The 27,179-nt window shown below is 48.9% G+C and overlaps 3 protein-coding genes across 7 annotated transcripts; all 3 read left to right on the forward strand.

The window, feature by feature from the left end:
- The first annotated feature begins 1,365 nt into the window (after positions 1–1,365).
- On the forward strand, positions 1,366–5,201 carry LOC148934598 (uncharacterized). The gene has a single exon (XM_089085085.1). The coding sequence runs from the start codon at positions 1,514–1,516 to the stop codon at positions 3,494–3,496; it is 1,983 nt and encodes a 660-aa protein (XP_088941211.1). The 5' UTR covers positions 1,366–1,513; the 3' UTR covers positions 3,497–5,201.
- An 8,313-nt stretch (positions 5,202–13,514) lies between these two features.
- LOC148934599 (uncharacterized) lies at positions 13,515–15,932 on the forward strand. Its single transcript, XM_089084489.1, has one exon. It carries the CDS (start codon positions 13,628–13,630, stop codon positions 15,608–15,610), a length of 1,983 nt encoding a protein of 660 aa, XP_088940615.1. The 5' UTR covers positions 13,515–13,627; the 3' UTR covers positions 15,611–15,932.
- A 2,388-nt stretch (positions 15,933–18,320) lies between these two features.
- LOC112553073 (uncharacterized) lies at positions 18,321–27,073 on the forward strand. Of its 5 annotated transcripts, none has more exons than XR_016141219.1 (5): positions 18,321–25,054; positions 25,198–25,389; positions 25,485–25,691; positions 25,791–25,860; positions 26,268–27,073. XR_016141219.1 is itself a non-coding variant. In XM_089084428.1 (5 exons), exons 3-5 carry the CDS (start codon positions 25,610–25,612, stop codon positions 26,308–26,310), a joined length of 195 nt encoding a protein of 64 aa, XP_088940554.1. In that variant the 5' UTR covers positions 18,323–25,054; positions 25,146–25,389; positions 25,485–25,609; the 3' UTR covers positions 26,311–27,073. The 5 variants fall into 5 exon arrangements, 2 of the variants coding, with proteins under 2 accessions (XP_088940554.1, XP_088940553.1); XR_016141220.1 differs by having other exon boundaries at positions 25,485–25,674; XM_089084428.1 differs by having other exon boundaries at positions 18,323–25,054; positions 25,146–25,389.
- The last annotated feature ends 106 nt before the right edge of the window (positions 27,074–27,179 follow it).

Below are 27,179 nucleotides of genomic sequence, written 5' to 3' on the forward strand. Positions count from 1 at the left end.
ACAACCTGGTGGTATTCGTGAGCGTCCAAGGTGAACCTTGCGATTTAGGGGCTCGGATGCTCAGCCAACAGGGACTACTGCCTAAATTGCGGGACGTCATGCTGAACAGGGCAAACGTCACGCAAAGCGGCAAACGGCGAATTATTGCATTGCCGATTGAAGTAAATGTCTCCGCGATAACCACGCTAGAAAGTATTAGAGAGGCCGTGGTGTCACTACTCGACGTCACGAACGAACTCGACATACGGTCCATATCTGTCTGCAAGGGGGATGCGAGTGGAGTACCGTGGAGGAAAATAGAAAAGGTTATTCGCGACGCATTTTGGAACCAAGATATAGAAATATCGATATGCGGTAATAAAATCACTGTTCCACCCCCCGAAGATAGAATCCGCTTGATCGAGGAATATCACGCGTCCGCAATAGGAGGCCATAAAGGCATAAACAAAACATGCGCGCGCCTCAAATCGCGGTACAATTGGCCTAGACTGAAGGAAGAAGTAACGCGGTTCATAAATAATTGCGAAGGCTGCCAGTTAAAAAAATTGGTTAGAGTAAAGACCCGACAGCCCATGATTCTAACGGATACACCCGACAAAGCGTTTGATAAGATATCTATGGATATCATGGGGCCGCTCCCCACCACTCGCAAGGACCACTCGTACATATTTACTATACAAGATCTCTTGACGAAGTATTCACTAGCTATCCCCCTCAAGGGGATCTCGGCTATCGACGTGGCCGACGCTTTCGTAAACGAATTCATTTGCGTGCATGGTGCCCCGCGAGCGGTACTAACGGACCAAGGGTCTCATTTTCTAAATTCTTTAATGCGCAACATAGCTCGCAAATTCAGAATTAAACAATGTAAGACCACTGCGTACCACCCTCAGTCCAATGGCTCCGTGGAGCGCTCGCACCATGTACTTTGGGAGTACTTGAAACAATTTGTCAATGACCACCACGATTGGGACGAATATCTAAAATTAGCTAGTTTTTCTTACAACACGAGCGTACATGAGGGAACGAAGTTCACCCCTCACGAATTGGTCTACGGGAGCGTCGCGCGTACTCCCGAAAGCGATCCCTTCCCCGAGGACGAGCGCGACGAAAGCTACGCTGGCTACTTACTCGAACTAAATGCGAAAATAAGCGAATCCCAGAGAGCCGCGCGTCGTAACCTGAATGCTGCGAAGGTTAGATCAAAGCGATACTATGATAAAAGGGTTAAGGCATGCAACTTTGAAGCGGGAGACCAGGTGTACATGCTTAAAGAACCTGTGAGAAATAAACTAAGTCCACAATACACCGGTCCCTACAAAATAGCGGACGTGCTAAGTAATAATAATGTTAAATTAGAGATAAGGCCAGGTAAATTGCGTACTATCCATATGGACAAACTGAAGAAGGCGAGGAATCGGAGCCCCACCACACGCCGTGCCCCACCACAACCAGAGCCGGGGGCGAGCGAGCAACCAAGCGGCAGTCGACACACGTCACCCCTTGAAGAAACATGGAGCCACAACGAATCTTAACGCTTTTACTGTTCCCGACGCTCAGCTTTGGCTTGACGGGCTATGACTGCGGAGGCAGCGGACTCAATATCACAACCTTGTCGCTGCTGGACGTCGGCGCCTGTAATGTCGAGGATATGGAGCCAGCGAGCACGGAGACGTACGTACAACTCATGCAGAGTTCCGATTTCGAGAGCTTGCCAATAATTCAATGCCGAATTGAAATCGACCGGACCATATACTACTGCGGCATGCACTCACACATATCAATTGTATCCGACGGTCGAAAGGTGTACATCAAAGAGATCGGCTGGCAAACCTGCCAGAAAATCCACGAGACTGGAACTCTCGCGCTGGGAACCGCCTTCGTGGATAGATTGATTGTAAACGCCACGAATCATAGGAGCGTCACTATGGCTGGACAAACGCACGCTGACGGCCGTTGTTCCGGAACGCAGTACACGGACGGATTCGGAGCATGGGAGAGCGTGGTAGTACAAGCATCCTTAAAGGTGGTATTGAGGACGTTTGAAGCACCATTCAAACGGTCAGCGAACTCATTAAATCTGCCATCTGGAACGCGCTGCCCTGTGCAACTGGGGAGCTGCGCCGATTTCGACGGTACGGAAACCTTCTGGAAAACACCGTCCGACGACAGCTGCCACTTCAACCAGTACGATATACTTTACGAGGGTATGGCCATAAAACTGTCGCCGAAGCCCAAACAAACTGCCCCAGTGGTATATACAGTGACCACCGGAGATACAACGTTCGCCTTGACAAAAACGACGGAATTCAACCTATGTGGCTATCGACTTTTCCAGACCGAGCACCCAAAGCTTGTTATATTGGAAACACAGCGAGGACGCACGTTCAAATCTAAGTCACAGATCTCAGTTAACAACTTAGATATATTCTCCTATGTGAATTCGAAATTCGTTTACGTGGAGAAACACGTGAAAACGCAACTTACCAGGCTTTACCACGACATTATGGAGCAGAAATGTGCATTAGAGCGTCAGATCCTCCAGAATGCGCTCTCATTGGCAACTATAGCCCCAGACGAAATGGCCTTCCGGATAATGAAAGCCCCTGGATACACGGCGGTCACAGCCGGAGAAGTCATCCATATTGTCCAATGCGTCCCAGTAGAATGCAAGCTGCGACATACCGAAGAGTGTTACAACGAGTTGCCAGTTACCTACCGCAATTCGTCACACTTTTTATTGCCACGCACCAGAATTCTGACCAGGACAGGAACACACAAAGACTGCAACGAGTTGCTTCCTGGCATGTACAAACTACACGGCAGTTGGTACCGAGTAGGCCTGAAGCCGATCGAGTCGCTTCCTCCGCCGACGATCCAGCCGCTTTCTACCCCCACGTGGAAATACGTCAGTCCGGACGCACTCGCCACCAGTGGAATCTACTCCGCGGACGATCTGAACCGACTGCGAGACCACATAATGTTCCCAGTCGAAAAGCCGTCTATGCTGAATACAATAGCGCGAGGGGCCTTAGGACAGGACGTCCCGAGCGGGAGTATTTCCTTGATGAATCTTCTCGACGAAAAGTCTTTAGATCGGATCGCTGAAAGCACAGGGAAGCGATTATGGCAAGGATTTATTACGTTTGGCTCGGCCAGCGCAGGAGTCTTGGCGTTATTCGTGATAGCCAGACTGATCAAGTTGGTGATCGATACAATCATCCACGGATACGCGTTGCACAGAATATACGGATGGAGCCTTCATATATTGGGAGCAGTATGGTCGTCGGTCACTAACCTTTTGCTGCATATGGGTAACCCAGCAACAAAAACCGACTCGCCTAGCAGGGAACGCCTCATGCCAATAGCTCAGAGCTCGACAGAAGACACACCGACGGCGCCCGAAATCGCCCCTAGTGCCGAAAAGGAAAAGTTTAGTGAGCATGTGCGGTCATACAGTGAACTCCAAAAATACTTACGCGAGGACGTAGTATAGAGACAAATAAGTGCGATAACTAATTACAAGCGTTAGAATATAAGACGAATAAACATAAGTAAAATAATTATAGCTCAAACCTTCTGCAACTCAACCTCTAGTAGAGCAGGGGAAATGCACGGCACCTGGCCCTGCATTTCTTCTTAGGGGGGGAGGTGTAACGTCAGGAGAGCCAACGTAAAAATTTCTTTTCCTTCCCCTTTTCCCACCTGCGCAGAAGCGCCACTATTCAAGCCAAAGTTGGCAACAACCGGCTCTCCTGCTGTTGACATATCACGCGTTGCGCCTTACCGCCAGTGAATATACACTGTAATAAATATAAGTAATAAAATTAAATAATAATAATAAATAAATCATGCTAACAATGAACCTAAATAATTGTAAAATTATTAATACTACAATAAGGCTCGCGTTGCTGTTGCGCATCATCTCCAGTCAGCCGCGCGCTGATTGGCCGACCAACGACCATTATAGATATGTGCGTCTGGTCTAGCTTTATAGGCTATGACCGTCGCGAGCGCCACGTGCTTTGGCGTACCCACGCCATCCGCCATCTTGCGCCACGTGCTTTGGCGTACCCACGCCATCCGCCATCTTGCGCCACGTGCTTTGGCGTGCCCACGCCATCCGCCATCTTGCGCCACGAGCGTTGGCGTACCCACGCTACCGCCACGTTGCGCAACAGCGCCGCCGCAGGCACGCGTTACAACGCGCGGCCATGCTCGTTCACTCTTGTACGCGCCGTCGAGTAGTACACATCGTGCGAGTGTCAATCCAAATCCAATCCCAATTCCAATTCTAATTTTAAGTCAATTCTATTTCGTCTCAATCTAGTTAAGTTAATTAAGTGATCATTTGTATTCTAAATTTTGTATTGCTCTAAATTTAACCAAGTGTTACGCGAGTGTAATTCGATTCATGAATATTTGAATATAGTAAGTACAGTGTATTCGCCACGTGTCATTCATTGCATCATCCTTCCTATCGCCGCGAGAAATCGGAAGTGTTCGCGAGGCTAAAGAGGCAACGGGCATTAACAACTCAAACCTTATTTTACCGAATAATTAGCAGTTAAAGCGAGAATTCCAATCGTTTCCGGGGGCAAGGTGTTGTGCGTTATCCGCACTTACCACGAAGGAAACATTGGACTTCGAGCACGCGGTAATTCTAATCTTTTAATCTTTTAATTAAATACAATATACGCCTGGAGCCTCTGCCGAATGCCTAAAGCACGGAGGAATCGCGCGGGTCGTAACAACGCACTTCGGCGGCTTGAATACGACCTCCACGTGGCCGCGATTTACGATCATAACGCGATCATCGGCGAGGAAGTGAGTTACGACGGCGAGTACGAACTTCTCGTGCACGACCGCCTCTGGAGCGCCTTACCGGCCCCGTCCACCCCCGTAGCAGCTTACCAGGGAAGCAGTTTCGGACCACGCATCTCCCTCGAGGAGTATCTGCGCAGAGCGGACACCGAAAGGTAGATGAAAATCATACATCAAGTTTTATTCCCGGTTGCTTTCGCGTTCCCATCTTGCATACGTTTCAGTAAAATATAGAGTATAAAGGAATTAGACGTGAATGAATATAAGAGTACTCGCGTTCAAGATTCTTTCGGGTTGCGTCACTCGTTTTGTTCGCGTCGACCGACCGTCGCATAGTTGCATCGCCCGACCGGAAGGGTTTTACGACCGACCCTTTTTTTGCCGCCCTTGCCACTTTCTCCTAAGGCATGTAGGGTTTTGAGCCGGTTTATCGCTACGCACGGAAATATTCCAGTTTCGTAATATCATTTTAATATTGAATATTCGCCGCGTAATATTAATTCCCGTTATTTGACGTAATGTGCCCGCCTTGCTTTCTCGAGCCACGAGATTCGCGCACTCACCCGGCCGCCGTATACAGATACCGTAGGAGCACGGTGCGTTGCCTTACCACGTTCGGATATCGACGCGTGGACGACGCTATCGCCGAGTTACTCCCTAATAGTGCCGAATATCTTTGCTTTCGATGTAAGGAGGAAATACCAGAGGGAACTCTTACGTATCGTCTTGAATTGGCCCACGCGTTCCAGTTCGGGTATACTTCCGCCCGGGATCATTGCGATTGCTGCCGCGCTAGTCTTGTAATAGTCCGCGACATTGAGCTCTGCCCTGACTGCACCTGTAACGTCAGGAGAGCCAACGTAAAAATTTCTTTTCCTTCCCCTTTTCCCACCTGCGCAGAAGCGCCACTATTCAAGCCAAAGTTGGCAACAACCGGCTCTCCTGCCGTTGACATATCGCGCGTTGCGCCTTACCGCCAGTGAATATACACTGTAATAAATATAAGTAATAAAATTAAATAATAATAATAAATAAATCACGCTAACAATGAACCTAAATAATTGTAAAATTATTAATACTACAATAAGGCTCGCGTTGCTGTTGCGCATCATCTCCAGTCAGCCGCGCGCTGATTGGCCGACCAACGACCATTATAGATATGTGCGTCTGGTCTAGCTTTATAGGCTATGACCGTCGCGAGCGCCACGTGCTTTGGCGTACCCACGCCATCCGCCATCTTGCGCCACGTGCTTTGGCGTACCCACGCCATCCGCCATCTTGCGCCGCGTGCTTTGGCGTGCCCACGCCATCCGCCATCTTGCGCCACGTGCGTTGGCGTACCCACGCTACCGCCACGTTGCGCAACAGCGCCGCCGCAGGCACGCGTTACAACGCGCGGCCATGCTCGTTCACTCTTGTACGCGCCGTCGAGTAGTACACATCGTGCGAGTGTCAATCCAAATCCAATCCCAATTCCAATTCTAATTTTAAGTCAATTCTATTTCGTCTCAATCTAGTTAAGTTAATTAAGTGATCATTTGTATTCTAAATTTTGTATTGCTCTAAATTTAACCAAGTGTTACGCGAGTGTAATTCGATTCATGAATATTTGAATATAGTAAGTTCAGTGTATTCGCCACGTGTCATTCATTGCATCATCCTTCCTATCGCCGCGAGAAATCGGAAGTGTTCGCGAGGCTAAAGAGGCAACGGGCATTAACAACTCAAACCTTATTTTACCGAATAATTAGCAGTTAAAGCGAGAATTCCAATCGTTTCCGGGGGCAAGGTGTTGTGCGTTATCCGCACTTACCACGAAGGAAACATTGGACTTCGAGCACGCGGTAATTCTAATCTTTTAATTAAATACAATATACGCCTGGAGCCTCTGCCGAATGCCTAAAGCACGGAGGAATCGCGCGGGTCGTAACAACGCACTTCGGCGGCTTGAATACGACCTCCACGTGGCCGCGATTTACGATCATAACGCGATCATCGGCGAGGAAGTGAGTTACGACGGCGAGTACGAACTTCTCGTGCACGACCGCCTCTGGAGCGCCTTACCGGCCCCGTCCACCCCCGTAGCAGCTTACCAGGGAAGCAGTTTCGGACCACGCATCTCCCTCGAGGAGTATCTGCGCAGAGCGGACACCGAAAGGTAGGTGAAAATCATACATCAAGTTTTATTCCCGGTTGCTTTCGCGTTCCCATCTTGCATACGTTTCAGTAAAATATAGAGTATAAAGGAATTAGACGTGAATGAATATAAGAGTACTCGCGTTCAAGATTCTTTCGGGTTGCGTCACTCGTTTTGTTCGCGTCGACCGACCGTCGCATAGTTGCATCGCCCGACCGGAAGGGTTTTACGACCGACCCTTTTTTTGCCGCCCTTGCCACTTTCTCCTAAGGCATGTAGGGTTTTGAGCCGGTTTATCGCTACGCACGGAAATATTCCAGTTTCGTAATATCATTTTAATATTGAATATTCGCCGCGTAATATTAATTCCCGTTATTTGACGTAATGTGCCCGCCTTGCTTTCTCGAGCCACGAGATTCGCGCACTCACCCGGCCGCCGTATACAGATACCGTAGGAGCACGGTGCGTTGCCTTACCACGTTCGGATATCGACGCGTGGACGACGCTATCGCCGAGTTACTCCCTAATAGTGCCGAATATCTTTGCTTTCGATGTAAGGAGGAAATACCAGAGGGAACTCTTACGTATCGTCTTGAATTGGCCCACGCGTTCCAGTTCGGGTATACTTCCGCCCGGGATCATTGCGATTGCTGCCGCGCTAGTCTTGTAATAGTCCGCGACATTGAGCTCTGCCCTGACTGCACCGAAGTTTTTACTGTGTCTCTAGAAGTGCTCAGGGAATTAGGCAACGCTATAGAGAACATCTGCGGGCGATACTACCTCGACGAGACCAATCCCGCTCCCGACGGCATCCTATCGCGCCGGCTAACCAACTTCTCTGTTGCACTGATCCGCTTACAGTCTAATAATCGCCCAACGTCTGGTTAAACGCAACGTTAGCCGTGTAATTCACTGAAATTTCCTGAGAACTTAATAATTCGCCGCTGACATTATCGGAGGGGTTCCCGCGGATTTGAGCAGTATAATCAGGGTTTCGTACTCCTTAATTCCTTAATTCCTTAATTCTTCCGAACCGCTGTTGGCGATTTGCCGCTCGATCGCTGGCAGCGTCGCCGAGAGGCGAGCGTATTCCCGCCTTGGTCCAGTGCCACGTGGCGATTTGCTTTGGCAATCTCGCCACCGCCTGCGACGTAACATATTTCTGGTGACAGCGGTGGGATGCGTTAATCGGAGGAATCGAAAAATTTCGACACATCCTACCGACCCGCGTCATATTCGCGCTGTAGCTGTTTCTTATGCTTCGTACACCGGTAAAGGGCGAGAAAGAAACGGACATGACCACGCGCGCTCAAAAGGGAAAGCTCGCGAGCGACGACGCAGAGATGACCTCCGTAGACAGGCCGGGTGCCCCTAAAACTAAGTATACTGACAGCGAATTCGATGTCATGCAAGCCAACATGGCCAAGCGCGCCGCACAATTACAAGCCGACGCCGACGCATTACAACGGGAAAGAGAAGAAATTCGGGCGGAGAGCGCAGCGCTTCGAAGAGACCGCGCTGAAGCGGAACAGAGTCGAACCGCCGTGCGCGAGATGAATAATATGCTTGCTGCAATGCGCGCTGAATTGAATAACATTCGCCACGAAATCGAGACACGACGCGACCTACCACCGCGAAGCCCTAGCCTTCCCGCTGGGCAACGGTTCACGGAAACGCCCGCCCCTTTTGGCGAGCTGAATGAGTCGGGCACGGAACTCCCTCCCGCGCCGGAGATAACTTATCGCGAGGCGACCGAGTTCGTTCCAATTTTTGATGGTTATAACATCCCTTTGTCGAAATTCCTCGGAGCGTGCAGGCAAGCGCGCGACATCCTGCCGCCTCATTTCGAGAGACCCCTCACGCGTTTACTGGTAGCGAAATTGCGCGGCCACGCTCACTCAGCCGTCGCCGACGAACCGTGCGACACAGTGACACAACTGTCAGATTTATTAAATAGTGCCTTCGGCTCGATAAAAAGTGTTGCGCAATACCGCGGGGAATTGACCGCTGTGCACCTCAAATCGGGAGAGCATATGCTAGATTACATCGACCGCGTCAAGGAACTCCGAGCCTCCATAAGGGACGGAGAACGTCGGGCCCACGGTACGATAGATTCCGCGACGAACCGGGAGATAGACGAACTCACCGCTTCATGTTTCTGTGAGGGTCTGCCCACCCCACTACGTTTACAACTCAAACCGGAACATTTTTACCAGCCGTTCGAGGCATTTGCCGCCGCGAAGATTATAGCCAAGCGTGATGAGATAGAACGGCAGCGTTACGGAATGCCGCCCCGTCAAGGGCTGAGCCCAAACAAACAAACCCTCAGCGCAAACCGTCGTTTCCCCGAAACAGGTGCGGGGCCTAGCCTGCGCTACAGGCAGCCCGCACCGCCGGAACGACGACGCTCGCCGCCGCGACTCGACGCATACAGAGACCGCGATCGGAACTATGCACCGCGCTACCCCTCCGAGTGGGTTGAGCGCCGCGACGAAGTAAGACGAACTGCGCCGCTTTACGAGAAACGCGAATCGCCTAGATCGGGGGGAGGCGACAGAGGGCCGCGCGATTACGGATCGCAGCTTAACGATAAATGGTGCAGATATTGCAAAAATCGCGGCCATGAAATCGAGGAATGTCGGAAACGACAATATAATAACAGTCGCCTCAACGAACCGGGAAACGGTCGGGATCCGCCCCGTGGGTCGGACGCAGCGCGCGCGGATCCTCCAAGGAGTACGCGTCCGGTGAACGTCGTGGAGACGACCGAAGAAGCGTCAGGATCGCAATCTTAAATCCGCAAGAGTATTCACACGCCCCCACTATAACATTGTCCGCGCGTGGCTTAATCAAGGAAACTAATTTCATGGTCGACACAGGAGCGGCACCGAATCTAATAAAAGAGCGCTGCTTACATCCCGAGACTCCGGTATTCAAGCGCGATACAATATACCTGACTGGAATCACCGAAGGCAGGCTGGAAACTCTCGGGTCGGCTCGTATAGAATTTATGGGCCACAAGATAACCCTACACGTGGTACCTGACCATTTCCCCATCGTCCAGGAAGGAATCCTAGGATCAGAATTCCTGCGCGATAACGCCAAAATCGATTTCGGGCGAAAACAGATAGAGTGGCAAGGAATACGCCTGCCTTTTGCCCGACGGGAAACTATCGTAATACCAGGTCGCTGCCGCGCCACGTTTTGTATGAACGTCGCGAACCCAGAAATAGCAGTCGGTTATATCCCGCGACTTAGAGTCTGCGATGGGGTATACCTCGGCGAAGCGGTCGTGACTAATCGCAACGGAAGGGCATATTCGCAAATAATCAACTCGACCGAATCCGATAAAGAAATCGCCATTCCTACTATCCAACTCAAGGAGATCGAATCAATCTCACGGGACCTCCCTAGGGAAGAGTCCTCTCTTAATTGCGGGGTTATAGGAAGTAGAATCCAGGAAGTAGAATCGAATTCAGAAAGAATCTCAGCGATTCGAACGCTCCTTCGTTTAGAGCACCTCAGTCAGGTGGAGACAGAGCATGTCGGTAGGCTCATCGAAAAAAACCCAGATCTTTTCCAGCTCCCTTCCGATCACCTCGGGTACACAGACGCTACTGCTCACGCGATTACGACGACGGATAACCAACCCGTCAATACAAAGCAGTATCGATTCCCGCCTATACACAAAGAGGAAATTACTAAGCAAGTAAACGAGCTACTAAAAAACGACGTAATCTGTCCCTCCAATTCCCCGTACAATTCCCCTCTGTGGATTGTTCCTAAGAAACCGGATTCGAAAGGTAATAAACGATGGCGCATGGTCATAGATTACAGAGCGCTCAACGAGAAAACAATAGGCGACGCGTACCCCCTCCCCAACATAACCGAAATCCTAGATCAACTGGGAAGCGCGAAATATTTTAGCATTTTCGATCTAGCGTCGGGTTTCCATCAAATACCGATGCATAAGTCGGACGCGCCGAAAACGGCTTTCTCCACGCCTTTCGGGCACTATGAATTTAAACGCATGCCGTTCGGGTTAAAAAACGCCCCGGCGACCTTTCAGCGACTTATGGATCAGGTGTTGAGCGGCCTCCAAGGAACCGAGGTATTCGTGTACCTCGACGATATTGTGGTATATGCTAGCTCACTGCGAGAGCATGAAATAAAATTTAATAAGCTGGCCGAAAGATTGAGAGGCGCGAAGCTCCGCCTCCAGCCTGACAAATGCGAATTTCTGCGGAAAGAGGTCACATATCTGGGCCACGTAATCGGAGAAGACGGGGTGAAGCCTGACCCGAAAAAAATTCACGCCGTTGAAAATTTTCCGCGCCCCCATACCGCGAAAAACATTAAACAATTTCTCGGACTCGCGGGTTACTATCGGAGATTCATACCGAACTTCTCGAAAACAGCTAAACCTCTGACGGACTTATTAAAAAAGGAGGTACCGTTCGGATGGGGCGATCCACAGGAAAACGCGTTCGCGCAGCTTAAACACGCCCTATGCACGGAACCCCTTCTCCAATATCCCGACTTTTCTCAACAATTCGTCGTAACTACAGACGCCTCCAAGTTCGCGATCGGCGGAATCCTCAGTCAGGGACCGCTTGGCAAGGATCTCCCTATCGCATACGCGTCCCGATTACTAAACCCGCCGGAACAGAACTACTCCACGATCGAAAAGGAATTGCTCGCTATAGTTTATTGCGTAAATTACTTTAGACCATATTTATACGGAAGAAGATTCCAGCTCGTCACCGACCACAAACCCTTGACATGGTTGCATTCGGTTAAGGACCCCACGTCACGATTAGTCAGATGGCGATTAAAATTAGCCGAATACGAATACGAAGTTATGTATCGAGCCGGCAAAACTAATGTAAACGCAGACGCGCTGTCACGAAACCCCGCTTTTCCCGTCCTTCCCCTCGAGAGCACATCGAATATCGCGAGACGGAACGATAGCGAGCCCGAGGAAGATTCGTCAACCGACGACGATACCGAAATCCGCCCCCACGTCGTCACTTCCGACGAGGACCTCGACAGTGACACCAGCGAAGAATCTCTATTTAACGCGAATAACGCTCCGTTTCAATTCCATCACGCGAAAGTGAAGGAAATCGTAGATAACTTTACGAGTAGAAGCGACAACCTGGTGGTATTCGTGAGCGTCCAAGGTGAACCTTGCGATTTAGGGGCTCGGATGCTCAGCCAACAGGGACTACTGCCTAAATTGCGGGACGTCATGCTGAACAGGGCAAACGTCACGCAAAGCGGCAAACGGCGAATTATTGCATTGCCGATTGAAGTAAATGTCTCCGCGATAACCACGCTAGAAAGTATTAGAGAGGCCGTGGTGTCACTACTCGACGTCACGAACGAACTCGACATACGGTCCATATCTGTCTGCAAGGGGGATGCGAGTGGAGTACCGTGGAGGAAAATAGAAAAGGTTATTCGCGACGCATTTTGGAACCAAGATATAGAAATATCGATATGCGGTAATAAAATCACTGTTCCACCCCCCGAAGATAGAATCCGCTTGATCGAGGAATATCACGCGTCCGCAATAGGAGGCCATAAAGGCATAAACAAAACATGCGCGCGCCTCAAATCGCGGTACAATTGGCCTAGACTGAAGGAAGAAGTAGCGCGGTTCATAAATAATTGCGAAGGCTGCCAGTTAAAAAAATTGGTTAGAGTAAAGACCCGACAGCCCATGATTCTAACGGATACACCCGACAAAGCGTTTGATAAGATATCTATGGATATCATGGGGCCGCTCCCCACCACTCGCAAGGACCACTCGTACATATTTACTATACAAGATCTCTTGACGAAGTATTCACTAGCTATCCCCCTCAAGGGGATCTCGGCTATCGACGTGGCCGACGCTTTCGTAAACGAATTCATTTGCGTGCATGGTGCCCCGCGAGCGGTACTAACGGACCAAGGGTCTCATTTTCTAAATTCTTTAATGCGCAACATAGCTCGCAAATTCAGAATTAAACAGTGTAAGACCACTGCGTACCACCCTCAGTCCAATGGCTCCGTGGAGCGCTCGCACCATGTACTTTGGGAGTACTTGAAACAATTTGTCAATGACCACCACGATTGGGACGAATATCTAAAATTAGCTAGTTTTTCTTACAACACGAGCGTACATGAGGGAACGAAGTTCACCCCTCACGAATTGGTCTACGGGAGCGTCGCGCGTACTCCCGAAAGCGATCCCTTCCCCGAGGACGAGCGCGACGAAAGCTACGCTGGCTACTTACTCGAACTAAATGCGAAAATAAGCGAATCCCAGAGAGCCGCGCGTCGTAACCTGAATGCCGCGAAGGTTAGATCAAAGCGATACTATGATAAAAGGGTTAAGGCATGCAACTTTGAAGCGGGAGACCAGGTGTACATGCTTAAAGAACCTGTGAGAAATAAATTAAGTCCACAATACACCGGTCCCTACAAAATAGCGGACGTGCTAAGTAATAATAATGTTAAATTAGAGATAAGGCCAGGTAAATTGCGTATTATCCATATGGACAAACTGAAGAAGGCGGGGAATCGGAGCCCCACCACACGCCGTGCCCCACCACAACCAGAGCCGGGGGCGAGCGAGCAACCAAGCGGCAGTCGACACACGTCACCCCTTGAAGAAACATGGAGCCACAACGAATCTTAACGCTTTTACTGTTCCCGACGCTCAGCTTTGGCTTGACGGGCTATGACTGCGGAGGCAGCGGACTCAATATCACAACCTTGTCGCTGCTGGACGTCGGCGCCTGTAATGTCGAGGATATGGAGCCAGCGAGCACGGAGACGTACGTACAACTCATGCAGAGTTCCGATTTCGAGAGCTTGCCAATAATTCAATGCCGAATTGAAATCGACCGGACCATATACTACTGCGGCATGCACTCGCACATATCAATTGTATCCGACGGTCGAAAGGTGTACATCAAAGAGATCGGCTGGCAAACCTGCCAGAAAATCCACGAGACTGGAACTCTCGCGCTGGGAACCGCCTTCGTGGATAGATTGATTGTAAACGCCACGAATCATAGGAGCGTCACTATGGCTGGACAAACGCACGCTGACGGCCGTTGTTCCGGAACGCAGTACACGGACGGATTCGGAACATGGGAGAGCGTGGTAGTACAAGCATCCTTAAAGGTGGTATTGAGGACGTTTGAAGCACCATTCAAACGGTCAGCGAACTCATTAAATCTGCCATCTGGAACGCGCTGCCCCGTGCAACTGGGGAGCTGCGCCGATTTCGACGGTACGGAAACCTTCTGGAAAACACCGTCCGACGACAGCTGCCACTTCAACCAGTACGATATACTTTACGAGGGTATGGCCATAAAACTGTCGCCGAAGCCCAAACAAACTGCCCCAGTGGTATATACAGTGACCACCGGAGATACAACGTTCGCCTTGACAAAAACGACGGAATTCAACCTATGTGGCTATCGACTTTTCCAGACCGAGCACCCAAAGCTTGTTATATTGGAAACACAGCGAGGACGCACGTTCAAATCTAAGTCACAGATCTCAGTTAACAACTTAGATATATTCTCCTATGTGAATTCGAAATTCGTTTACGTGGAGAAACACGTGAAAACGCAACTTACCAGGCTTTACCACGACATTATGGAGCAGAAATGTGCATTAGAGCGTCAGATCCTCCAGAATGCGCTCTCATTGGCAACTATAGCCCCAGACGAAATGGCCTTCCGGATAATGAAAGCCCCTGGATACACGGCGGTCACAGCCGGAGAAGTCATCCATATTGTCCAATGCGTCCCAGTAGAATGCAAGCTGCGACATACCGAAGAGTGTTACAACGAGTTGCCAGTTACCTACCGCAATTCGTCACACTTTTTATTGCCACGCACCAGAATTCTGACCAGGACAGGAACACACAAAGACTGCAACGAGTTGCTTCCTGGCATGTACAAACTACACGGCAGTTGGTACCGAGTAGGCCTGAAGCCGATCGAGTCGCTTCCTCCGCCAACGATCCAGCCGCTTTCTACCCCCACGTGGAAATACGTCAGTCCGGACGCACTCGCCACCAGTGGAATCTACTCCGCGGACGATCTGAACCGACTGCGAGACCATATAATGTTCCCAGTCGAAAAACCGTCTATGCTGAATACAATAGCGCGAGGGGCCTTAGGACAGGACGTCCCGAGCGGGAGTATTTCCTTGATGAATCTTCTCGACGAAAAGTCTTTAGATCGGATCGCTGAAAGCACAGGGAAGCGATTATGGCAAGGATTTATTACGTTTGGCTCGGCCAGCGCAGGAGTCTTGGCGTTATTCGTGATAGCCAGACTGATCAAGTTGGTGATCGATACAATCATCCACGGATACGCGTTGCACAGAATATACGGATGGAGCCTTCATATATTGGGAGCAGTATGGTCGTCGGTCACTAACCTTTTGCTGCATATGGGTAACCCAGCAACAAAAACCGACTCGCCTAGCAGGGAACGCCTCATGCCAATAGCTCAGAGCTCGACAGAAGACACACCGACGGCGCCCGAAATCGCCCCTAGTGCCGAAAAGGAAAAGTTTAGTGAGCATGTGCGGTCATACAGTGAACTCCAAAAATACTTACGCGAGGACGTAGTATAGAGACAAATAAGTGCGATAACTAATTACAAGCGTTAGAATATAAGACGAATAAACATAAGTAAAATAATTGTAGCTCAAACCTTCTGCAACTCAACCTCTAGTAGAGCAGGGGAAATGCACGGCACCTGGCCCTGCATTTCTTCTTAGGGGGGGAGGTGTAACGTCAGGAGAGCCAACGTAAAAATTTCTTTTCCTTCCCCTTTTCCCACCTGCGCAGAAGCGCCACTATTCAAGCCAAAGTTGGCAACAACCGGCTCTCCTGCCGTTGACATATCGCGCGTTGCGCCTTACCGCCAGTGAATATACACTGTAATAAATATAAGTAATAAAATTAAATAATAATAATAAATAAATCACGCTAACAATGAACCTAAATAATTGTAAAATTATTAATACTACAATAAGGCTCGCGTTGCTGTTGCGCATCATCTCCAGTCAGCCGCGCGCTGATTGGCCGACCAACGACCATTATAGATATGTGCGTCTGGTCTAGCTTTATAGGCTATGACCGTCGCGAGCGCCACGTGCTTTGGCGTACCCACGCCATCCGCCATCTTGCGCCACGTGCTTTGGCGTACCCACGCCATCCGCCATCTTGCGCCGCGTGCTTTGGCGTGCCCACGCCATCCGCCATCTTGCGCCACGTGCGTTGGCGTACCCACGCTACCGCCACGTTGCGCAACAGCGCCGCCGCAGGCACGCGTTACAACGCGCGGCCATGCTCGTTCACTCTTGTACGCGCCGTCGAGTAGTACACATCGTGCGAGTGTCAATCCAAATCCAATCCCAATTCCAATTCTAATTTTAAGTCAATTCTATTTCGTCTCAATCTAGTTAAGTTAATTAAGTGATCATTTGTATTCTAAATTTTGTATTGCTCTAAATTTAACCAAGTGTTACGCGAGTGTAATTCGATTCATGAATATTTGAATATAGTAAGTTCAGTGTATTCGCCACGTGTCATTCATTGCATCATCCTTCCTATCGCCGCGAGAAATCGGAAGTGTTCGCGAGGCTAAAGAGGCAACGGGCATTAACAACTCAAACCTTATTTTACCGAATAATTAGCAGTTAAAGCGAGAATTCCAATCGTTTCCGGGGGCAAGGTGTTGTGCGTTATCCGCACTTACCACGAAGGAAACATTGGACTTCGAGCACGCGGTAATTCTAATCTTTTAATTAAATACAATATACGCCTGGAGCCTCTGCCGAATGCCTAAAGCACGGAGGAATCGCGCGGGTCGTAACAACGCACTTCGGCGGCTTGAATACGACCTCCACGTGGCCGCGATTTACGATCATAACGCGATCATCGGCGAGGAAGTGAGTTACGACGGCGAGTACGAACTTCTCGTGCACGACCGCCTCTGGAGCGCCTTACCGGCCCCGTCCACCCCCGTAGCAGCTTACCAGGGAAGCAGTTTCGGACCACGCATCTCCCTCGAGGAGTATCTGCGCAGAGCGGACACCGAAAGGTAGGTGAAAATCATACATCAAGTTTTATTCCCGGTTGCTTTCGCGTTCCCATCTTGCATACGTTTCAGTAAAATATAGAGTATAAAGGAATTAGACGTGAATGAATATAAGAGTACTCGCGTTCAAGATTCTTTCGGGTTGCGTCACTCGTTTTGTTCGCGTCGACCGACCGTCGCATAGTTGCATCGCCCGACCGGAAGGGTTTTACGACCGACCCTTTTTTTGCCGCCCTTGCCACTTTCTCCTAAGGCATGTAGGGTTTTGAGCCGGTTTATCGCTACGCACGGAAATATTCCAGTTTCGTAATATCATTTTAATATTGAATATTCGCCGCGTAATATTAATTCCCGTTATTTGACGTAATGTGCCCGCCTTGCTTTCTCGAGCCACGAGATTCGCGCACTCACCCGGCCGCCGTATACAGATACCGTAGGAGCACGGTGCGTTGCCTTACCACGTTCGGATATCGACGCGTGGACGACGCTATCGCCGAGTTACTCCCTAATAGTGCCGAATATCTTTGCTTTCGATGTAAGGAGGAAATACCAGAGGGAACTCTTACGTATCGTCTTGAATTGGCCCACGCGTTCCAGTTCGGGTATACTTCCGCCCGGGATCATTGCGATTGCTGCCGCGCTAGTCTTGTAATAGTCCGCGACATTGAGCTCTGCCCTGACTGCACCGAAGTTTTTACTGTGTCTCTAGAAGTGCTCAGGGAATTAGGCAACGCTATAGAGAACATCTGCGGGCGATACTACCTCGACGAGACCAATCCCGCTCCCGACGGCATCCTATCGCGCCGGCTAACCAACTTCTCTGTTGCACTGATCCGCTTACAGTCTAATAATCGCCCAACGTCTGGTTAAACGCAACGTTAGCCGTGTAATTCACTGAAATTTCCTGAGAACTTAATAATTCGCCGCTGACATTATCGGAGGGGTTCCCGCGGATTTGAGCAGTATAATCAGGGTTTCGTACTCCTTAATTCCTTAATTCCTTAATTCTTCCGAACCGCTGTTGGCGATTTGCCGCTCGATCGCTGGCAGCGTCGCCGAGAGGCGAGCGTATTCCCGCCTTGGTCCAGTGCCACGTGGCGATTTGCTTTGGCAATCTCGCCACCGCCTGCGACGTAACACACCGAAGTTTTTACTGTGTCTCTAGAAGTGCTCAGGGAATTAGGCAACGCTATAGAGAACATCTGCGGGCGATACTACCTCGACGAGACCAATCCCGCTCCCGACGGCATCCTATCGCGCCGGCTAACCAACTTCTCTGTTGCACTGATCCGCTTACAGTCTAATAATCGCCCAACGTCTGGTTAAACGCAACGTTAGCCGTGTAATTCACTGAAATTTCCTGAGAACTTAATAATTCGCCGCTGACATTATCGGAGAGGTTCCCGCGGATTTGAGCAGTATAATCAGGGTTTCGTACTCCTTAATTCCTTAATTCCTTAATTCTTCCGAACCGCTGTTGGCGATTTGCCGCTCGATCGCTGGCAGCGTCGCCGAGAGGCGAGCGTATTCCCGCCTTGGTCCAGTGCCACGTGGCGATTTGCTTTGGCAATCTCGCCACCGCCTGCGACGTAACAATACCGACAAGACCATAACCGAATTCGACTACACACCGAGAGATACTTATTTGGTCGTTAAAGACGGCGGCTGGATGTGTTCTTTCCTGACGCGAGCTTTCCGATCGTCCTCTGCACATAACGCGTTTCACGAACAAGAAATGAAAATTCACTTACCTTTCGTTGGCCCGGTTCCTGGATTCGGGCTTCCGATTCTCGTTGTCGGCCTGGCGGGTCTCGGGATGCACACTAGGATGCGGCGTTGCTGGATTCGGAGGACTTGGAGCCCACAGGCTGTTCTCGAAATACGCTTCGTATTCCGGCTGGTAGGTTTCTTCACACCCGAGCAGTTCACTCAAATCACCGGTGAGCGCGGATTTAATTTCGTATAAGGCGCGGCGAATTGCACGCTGACGTCCGGCACGGTTTTTACGATTCTTAGGCATCGGGAGTGACCATGAAGGGAAAATACTACTTCCCTTACAAGTTACGAGTATTAAATTGAACTTTCTAACGCGATGACAATCTGTAACCCTCTGTGGAGAGTAGTGCGGGTGGACGCACAACTTGCTAGCCAAGAGGCGGGACAGGTTATCAGATATTTCGTAATTTGACGGTTTAAAAGTGCGTGAGAAGCGATACCTCTCTTGGGGGTAGTGCGGGTGGACGCACAACCTGCTAACCAAGAGACCAAGCACGGCCTCCCTGGACGCTTGCGTTTGATTGAATTTCGCGTGGTCACTCTACCTCGCGAACTCTGTCGATTGTACGTTTCGCTAGGAGGGGTGGAAGGGTTTGGATTTATTAATTATTTAACACTGATCACTTTTCACTTATATATATATATATTGTAGAATATTCAGATACAAGATTAATACAGAGATTGATTAAATTGTAAACGCTTTTACAGTTAAGTTTAAATTGAATGATGTTAATAAAATTGAATTGATTCGAATTTATTTCTTAACACTAGAATTGGAATTGATTTGAGTTAACACTTAGAATTGGAATTGATTCGAAATTATTCTCTTAGCACTAGAATTGGAATTAGTTTGAAGTTATTTCCTACTACTAGAATTGGAATTGATTTCTCTTAACACTAGAAATTGAATTGGAAGAGGGAGTTCACGGACTGGAGGTCCTCTCCAGTCGTATTCGCGGGATGAACTGAACGCAGTCGGCCGTGCACTGATGTGCTTCGATTCGGCGGCTCGAAACTGCGGCGACGCTATGGTGGGGTGCGCGCCCAATGTGGGAAGCGCTGGCGGTGGGAGTGCGGCGCTCGCGTGGGAGGCCAGAGAGTTGCCCTGGTGGGGCTCGCGGTGGCCTAGGGACGTATCACGTCTATTCCTTGTTCCGTGCTATACAAAAATTATCTCTATAAATTTGAAAGGAGTAACATTTTTACCATAGGGCATAAAATTATTAATTTATTCGTTTATTCTGACGCGACAGACGTGACAATAACAATTTGTCGTGGCGCATTCAGATCAGAGACCGAAGATTACGTTGTTGAGAATACAATGGCGAATGCCACACGTGATACTGGATGATGTTAACAAACTGTCGCTTCTGCGAACGTTGGACAGCGAACAATATTTGGGCTTTTGTTCGTGGAATCTGTACGAATTTCCGCTGTTGCAAAGTACGACCAAGCATTCCTGGGCGGTAAAAGCGGCGACGCAATTGGAGAAACCGCGATACGTGATATTCACGCTAGATCAGAAAGAAAAACATACCGTTGGAAGACGTTTCTAAATTCGACGATTGCAAGCTGACTAATGTAAAACTCTATTTGAATTCTGAGTTCTATCCCTACGACGATATGAATCTAGATTTCGAGCGTAACAAGTTCGCAGTGCTGTACAATATGTATCTGAAATTTCGAAAGACGTATTACGGGTGCGAGGCCTGCGAACCGTTCATGACTGTTTAGATTTTTGCAATACGGTCCGCTCGTGGTCATCGATTGCTCCCGCCAGAACAAATCGATCAAGAGCGCCACCGTCGACGTTCGCATAGAATTCGAATCCAAAGAGAACGTTCCGGCTAACACAACGGCTTTTATTGTCTCATCATTCACGATAGAGTTACAGAGTATAACCCGTTGACGAACGTCGTACGTAAACTCACGTAATCGCGGTTTTCCCCATGCGAAAACGATGCCGAACGTACCGATTTTCGTCGATCTGCAAGGTTTTACCGTTCGGGAAAAATTTATTTAAAGAGGTGGCGATATTAAAAAATGGAAAAGAGCTGACTCATCGAATGTTTCAAGAAGTGATACCCTGGAATCTTCTTACAAAGACAGAAAAATCTAAAGCGTGCTGGATAACCTCCAATCATCACGGCCTGCAGTAGAGCGACGTCGCATACAGACTCTCGAAGCACGTGATTCGAAAACGGCGTGTGCGATCAATCGCGAGACGCGCCTAAACGAGTGTACGTCAAAGGCTTGGAGAAAAAGAAGTGATTAGAGGAGATTCTCGGCTGCGACGTCATCGCGGACCACGACGTGATCGTCGAGACTATCGACGCGGATTTCGAGGATATAGAGCACCTAAGCACCCTGAACGACGAGCATTCATGTATATGTATATGCAATTATTATACATGTATATGTAATTGCGAGCGTCACGCGAAACATTGCGCTATGGAGAACGTGTGCAAACTGTACGACTGGTGGTCGAAACAGAAATGTATCACCGAATTGTAATATCGCGTTAACGACTTATATTATATATCAGATTGTTTTCAATTATTGTATCATATATTAGATTGTTTTAAACTATTATATCAGATTCAGTGCTTATATATTATAATTAGATTCATTGCTTATACTATAATCGAATTCTTTTATCGCTCGCTATACTTATATACATGCTTGAGGAAATACAAATAACAAAAACATTTTTTTACAATATATCTCACTTTATTTCATTTCAATCTTACATCCCAAAATACAGAACAACGAATTCGCAATCGATGAATGTCGTTATGATTGAAGGCATCGCTATCACGTATGACTCTCGAGATATTTTCCGTATCCTTAACGGTGAACGCGATATCCTTGAAACGCGCCAATTTCGCATTGATTTTTCCTAATATCTTGGTCAACGAGTCGGCTGACGCAATGCTTGAGCTCGAACATGTTATTCACTGTTTCCTTCGACATGGCCAAGCGAGCCGCAAACGTTTCCAGGCGTAATATCGTCAAGTTGTTGATTTTTCCGAAACGCACGATCATATTTCCAATATGCGACGGGGCTGGAAAGGACGGTTCTCCGTTGACACTCTGCAGATACTTCGAGAGAACGTGTCGTTGCTCGACAAGCTGCCTTCACGTATCGGGCGACATCGAGACCTCCTTGCCATGACTATCTCCCAGGGTAATATTCACGCGCGAAAAACGTTCAAGAGTGACACATACATTGAGAAACTTATATCCCGTCTTAGTCAAGGGATATTTTCGTTCTAGAATTCTAATTGGATTATTCGTACAATCGGCATTGTTATGATTCGACGCGATCGGCCTGTCATCGTCGAGCGTCTTCTTCTTCCTCCTCGCATCGTCGCTCTCGTCGACTCGACGCGTCTCGGAATTTTGCGAGTGCTCGATATCATACATCTTTACGATTGAAGAGATCGCGCGATACTGTTCGTAAATGTTTCGTATCCTTCGCTCTATATACTATACGAAAACTTCCGTGCCTCTTCCTCCTCCCTCTCCTCTTTTAAATCGTCCTCGCTCGAAAATACCTATTCCTCATCTGAGCGAGTCTTTTCAAAAAAGCGCGCAATTGCTCTAACAGTCCGTCCCTTGGACACACGATACCAAAAATCTCCGGGTTGAATTTACCGGCCATAGTTACACTTCTGGTAAATTCGTTGTACTTGAAGAACTATCGGTTAACGAGAAAGTATAGATTACCGTCGATGTATCGAACGGCGTTATAGCGGATGAAATCCCCGGAAATATCGTGCAACGAGTTATGTCTGACGGCTATCATCGAGCAGTCATCGATCTCCGTATCATCTACGAACAATACGAGTTGGCCCGAGGGTCGTCGATACGCGCCCGCCAAACGCGAAAAATTATCGGGAAGAAAACGTAGATAATCTGTCAGTAATAATGACCTGCCGTAAGATTTTTCGTTTAAGTCGACCGACCATAAGTGGCGTCGATACGCCTACGTTCTATTTTCTAACACCAACACCGCGTCGACGCGCAGATCCGCGGAATCCCCCGTGTCGCGCGTCGCAATCGTGGTCGTCGCTACGTCGTCGCTGGTCTCACAATTTCGCTCTTATTTCTTAAACCGTATAAATTCTGAATGGCGAGGAAATCCGCCTCGCTCAATTGCACGGGAAAGGTCTTAGAGGGTACAAAGGCGTACATTATCGCATTTTTCTGAGGACTGTGATGTAATCCTAACGCGTGACCGATCTCGTGCGTCAACATATGTAGCAGATGAATCGTCAGGATTAGCGGAGATCAGCTCGATGTGCCACTTCTTTGCGTTATCCACGTATACTTCCGACATTTCGGACGATAGTAAAAAAGCGTGAGCTAGCACGTTTCCTGGTCTGTCCAGCAACGACGGACATATTCGGCTACCTCGATGTCGAGGATCTACAAACGTGTGAAAACTCTTCCGAAATGATATCACGATATCGGGATTCATCGAATCGCGCTCGAACGTCAGCGACGAATTCAACCCACATCTCGAACGCAACCTAACTCAACGCTCTCGCTCGCCAGGTGAAAGTTCCAAGCGAGATGCGTCTTCGCCCATTTCCTCGGAGACTTGTCCAAGGTCACTTGATATATCTTTGCCGCATCGCAGTTTACGCATCTGTTCCAATGTAGCTTCGTTAAGAATGCCATCACCAGGTATACGGTAATACTCCTGGAAAAGCGCAATCGCGTGTCTCAGAGTCAACGTTGCGTTATCGGATATCGGTTGCACGTTATCGTCCAGATATCCGTAGGTTTGCAAAAACCGAATCGCCTCCTCGTCGCTATCGGCGGCGGAGTCGCGAATCGCCGCGATAACGGCTATCGCGCACGCGATCCCGCGCGCGAGCGTCATCGCGCGAGACGGGAGTCGAATCGACACTGCGCGTCGCCGACCGAAATATGCGCGAACCGCTCGATCGATGTTGCCATCGGTCGCGAGAAGGCGGAGACCAACGCGATGAATCGATCTGAGTCGCGAATCGGAAATTTCAACCACTTAATTTCTATTCTCTATTGTGCGAGATTATTCTCGTCGAATGAGCTCAAATATAAGATCTCTCGTAGCGCGATTACACGCCAACGAATGACGATCTCGCTAAAGATCTCATACGCAATATCATTAAAAGTACATAATAAAGAACAAAAAGTAAAAGCATAACAACGATAGAATAGTGATAGAATAGAAACAAATAAAGAACGATGAAATAAACGATAGACTAATCTTCTATCGCCGTTGCGGTCAGACTTCCTGTAGTCACGCGTAGCGAGCGAAAATGACGCATCGCACAACATTTACATTTCTAATATTCTCTCGTTATTAATACTCCAACGACAATTTCCTTCTCGCACGACTCCCACTCTCGTCTCTCATACGTTCCCAATAATATTACATCACCCTCGGTATCGTTAATTGAAGACTTCCGACGCGTCGCCCGATCCGCCTCTCGTCTCCGCGATACGCAAACGAACGAGGAAAAAACTCCGTCTCTCTCGCGGTTAGTTAATCGTCGCAACAACGATGCGTATTAATGACGATTCGCATTGTTCTTTTTTTTCTTTATTTCAGCATATCTCGTACATATATTCGTTGTTTTTTATTATTCGGCATCATATTTGTACACATATATTCGTATACATATTCGTGTACATATTTTTATACATATATTCATATCAGTGTATTAGATGGACGGCGGCAGTGGTCAGCCATAAATCTCTTTGCTGAAAAAGTAATGCTCGTTAAAAAGCAAGCGGAAAGGGAACGGCAAGGAATTGGATAATTTACATGTGTGTACGTCTTGTCGAGGTCGGAATTGTCGATCTGGGTTCGCGGTCTCGGTCCTCTCAATGATTCGTGCTCCCTAGTAAAACACAGTGTTACATTGCTGGGACAATGATGTCTGGTGTGTCCCCTGGCGAAGCACTTATAACATCTAACCGGCCTGGCCGGAAGCACTCTGATAGCTCTAACCCATCCCAGTTTCATATACCTACACTGGAGAGCTTCAACGCAGTTTGCAAAGGACATTGCACCCAGACAATTCCAAGGCCATCTCTGGCGATCCTGATTGGACCAACCCTGACGCTCTCTGGGGGACAGCAGCCAGACGCAGAAATTTGCTGTCTGATCTCGTCTGCCGTTACCGAATCATCAAAACCCGTGAGTCTTATATCTGCGTTTCTGTTCGGCCTGTTGATCCTAACTCTCGGATCATCTATCACAGTTCTCATTTTTTCAACCAATGTATCAGCTTTGTCGGACGAGTCAGCACCTCTCAGTTCTAAAAGAACTCCATCCGACAGGGCACGTCTGACCCTGGTGTCCAGGCCCTCGAGCTCCTGATGGAGGATACTCTCTCTAGCCTTCCCGAGAATAGAGGCATATGACGGACCGCCATCCTCCACCACTATCAACATAGCCGCTGTGTTTGGAGAGAACGCCTTCGGTTTAGCTCTCCTGGGAGCCGTAGGACGAGGAGTACGTTGTGGATCCAGGTAGTTGTCCTTAACCCTTTCAGCTTGCTCGTTTCCTCTCCCGAAATCTGCATCCGATGTACCATTGCCTGACCTTCTCCTCTTATTCCTTCTAGGAGCTTCCCATCTCTCCGAGTCTCTTCCCCCTACGTCAGAGGATGATGCAGGCGTATTATCCGCCAATGACGACATCAAACGTGGCCTCAGATATCTATCCGTTCTCTCACGCCGGGTCTCCAGGATGTCGGATCTACTTGCCTTCTTATCCGCTACTCCCGAGTCATCAACTAACAACGACCTCATCGCGTCCGTAAAACGAACAAGTAGCTCATTCGCTACTTTCCATTTTTCATTTCTGCTGCTGTCTGCTTTATTACCATTTCTTCTGTCATTCTCAGTATAATTAAGATTTTTTGTTCTAGGTATCTCCCGTGCCGCCGCAGAAGGACGACCGCTCATACCTTCAACCGAACGTAGCCTGGCAACAGCAGAGTACGTTGGCCGATCCGCGGGATTATTTTCAAACGAGGACCTCTTGTTATTGAGCTTATCCATGAGTACTTTTACTGACTGCCTCAGCATCCTATTTTCCTCTTTGAGTTTATTAATTTCCTCTCTGAGTTCCTGATAGTGGACTCCTTGTATTGCTTCCTTATTCCTAGCATCTTTCCTGGAGACAATTTCCTCGATTGCTCCTTTCGCCGACCAAAGGTTAACCTTCATCACCTTGCCGGGCCCTGTAAGGAGCTAGATTTCCTCCTACAATTCTCCACTTCGCTGAGCCATTCAACGACTTGATTTCCGGCATCGGCTACACTAAGAAATTTGATTATGTTCTTTCTATCCTCAATTTCCAATTTCTGACCTATAGTTAGACGATCTCTCTCTTTATTTTTAAGAGAGGAGCCCAACCTTCTTTTCTTGGATCTGCCAGTCGAATAAGCAGGACTCTCCCCAAAATTAGCAGAGGATTCCATGCCTGCATAGAAATAAGAGACGAAGCTCACATCGTCGTCCGACTCGATTAGACTAATTACTTCGTCGGTTTGCCCATCCAGATCCTTGCTGCATCCAGCTAAGTTACCACTATCTCTATCTTTACTACGAGAGCTACCTTCCATTGGATAGTCAACATATTCTTGCGATCTGTCTACGTTCGCAATTCTAGGATCTGGGAACCTGATCGATTCCGCCTCCGTATTGCTAGGGATCTCCTTGAGATAGGAGTCATCCCTGCCAAATTTCTGGTCACTCAACTGACCAGATGATTCAATGCCTACGCCAGTTAACGAAGACCTACTGGAGGCAGGGACTCGACTTCCAGCGCCACGACAGACACGGACACGCCTAAGGTGACGTAACAAACCGCGGCATCCTGCAAACAACGTCTAGACACGGATACGTCTAAGGAGACGTAACAAACTGCGGCATCCCCGCGAAATAGGACGCGCTAGACCTCCGCGGAAAATGTCCAACGCGGAAAGCGCCACACCCCGCGGAAGATGAACGCTAGGGCGGTGTCGAAGACGGGGGAAACCGACCCGGGGAAACCCCGCGACCGCCTTACCGACCGAGGAGGATAAACCTACCTCGACGACTGCCAGAGGGATCCACCTTCTCTCCCTCCCGGTTACGAACCTCCTGAGAAAAGAAAACCATCCTTATCGACTCAGGAGGATATTCCTCCAGATACGAACCCCCTGAGGATTCTACGATCCCCCTCCGCCCCTTCCCCCTTGATGCCCCGAGGGGGTTAGGGGCCCCCCTTGTTTACCTACTTCGGTCAATATCCCAGCTTTATTAAAAATCGA

The sequence above is a fragment of the Pogonomyrmex barbatus genome, unplaced genomic scaffold, assembly GCF_055798465.1.
Source record: "Pogonomyrmex barbatus isolate J1 unplaced genomic scaffold, ASM5579846v1 scaffold9, whole genome shotgun sequence".
NCBI lineage: Eukaryota > Metazoa > Arthropoda > Insecta > Hymenoptera > Formicidae > Pogonomyrmex > Pogonomyrmex barbatus.

Excerpts from the sequence above, each read along its gene's own strand:
- LOC148934598 (XM_089085085.1), top strand. The coding sequence starts at position 1,514 with ATGGAGCCACAACGAATCTTAACGCTTTTACTGTTCCCGACGCTCAGC.
- LOC148934599 (XM_089084489.1), top strand. The coding sequence starts at position 13,628 with ATGGAGCCACAACGAATCTTAACGCTTTTACTGTTCCCGACGCTCAGC.
- LOC112553073 (XM_089084427.1), top strand. The coding sequence starts at position 25,527 with ATGATGCAGGCGTATTATCCGCCAATGACGACATCAAACGTGGCCTCA. Across the intron at positions 25,675-25,790 it reads ACTAACAACGACCTCATCGC|GTATCTCCCGTGCCGCCGCA; the intron begins GTCCGTAAAACG and ends TTTTTGTTCTAG. Across the intron at positions 25,861-26,267 it reads CGTAGCCTGGCAACAGCAGA|AGAGGAGCCCAACCTTCTTT; the intron begins GTACGTTGGCCG and ends TTTATTTTTAAG.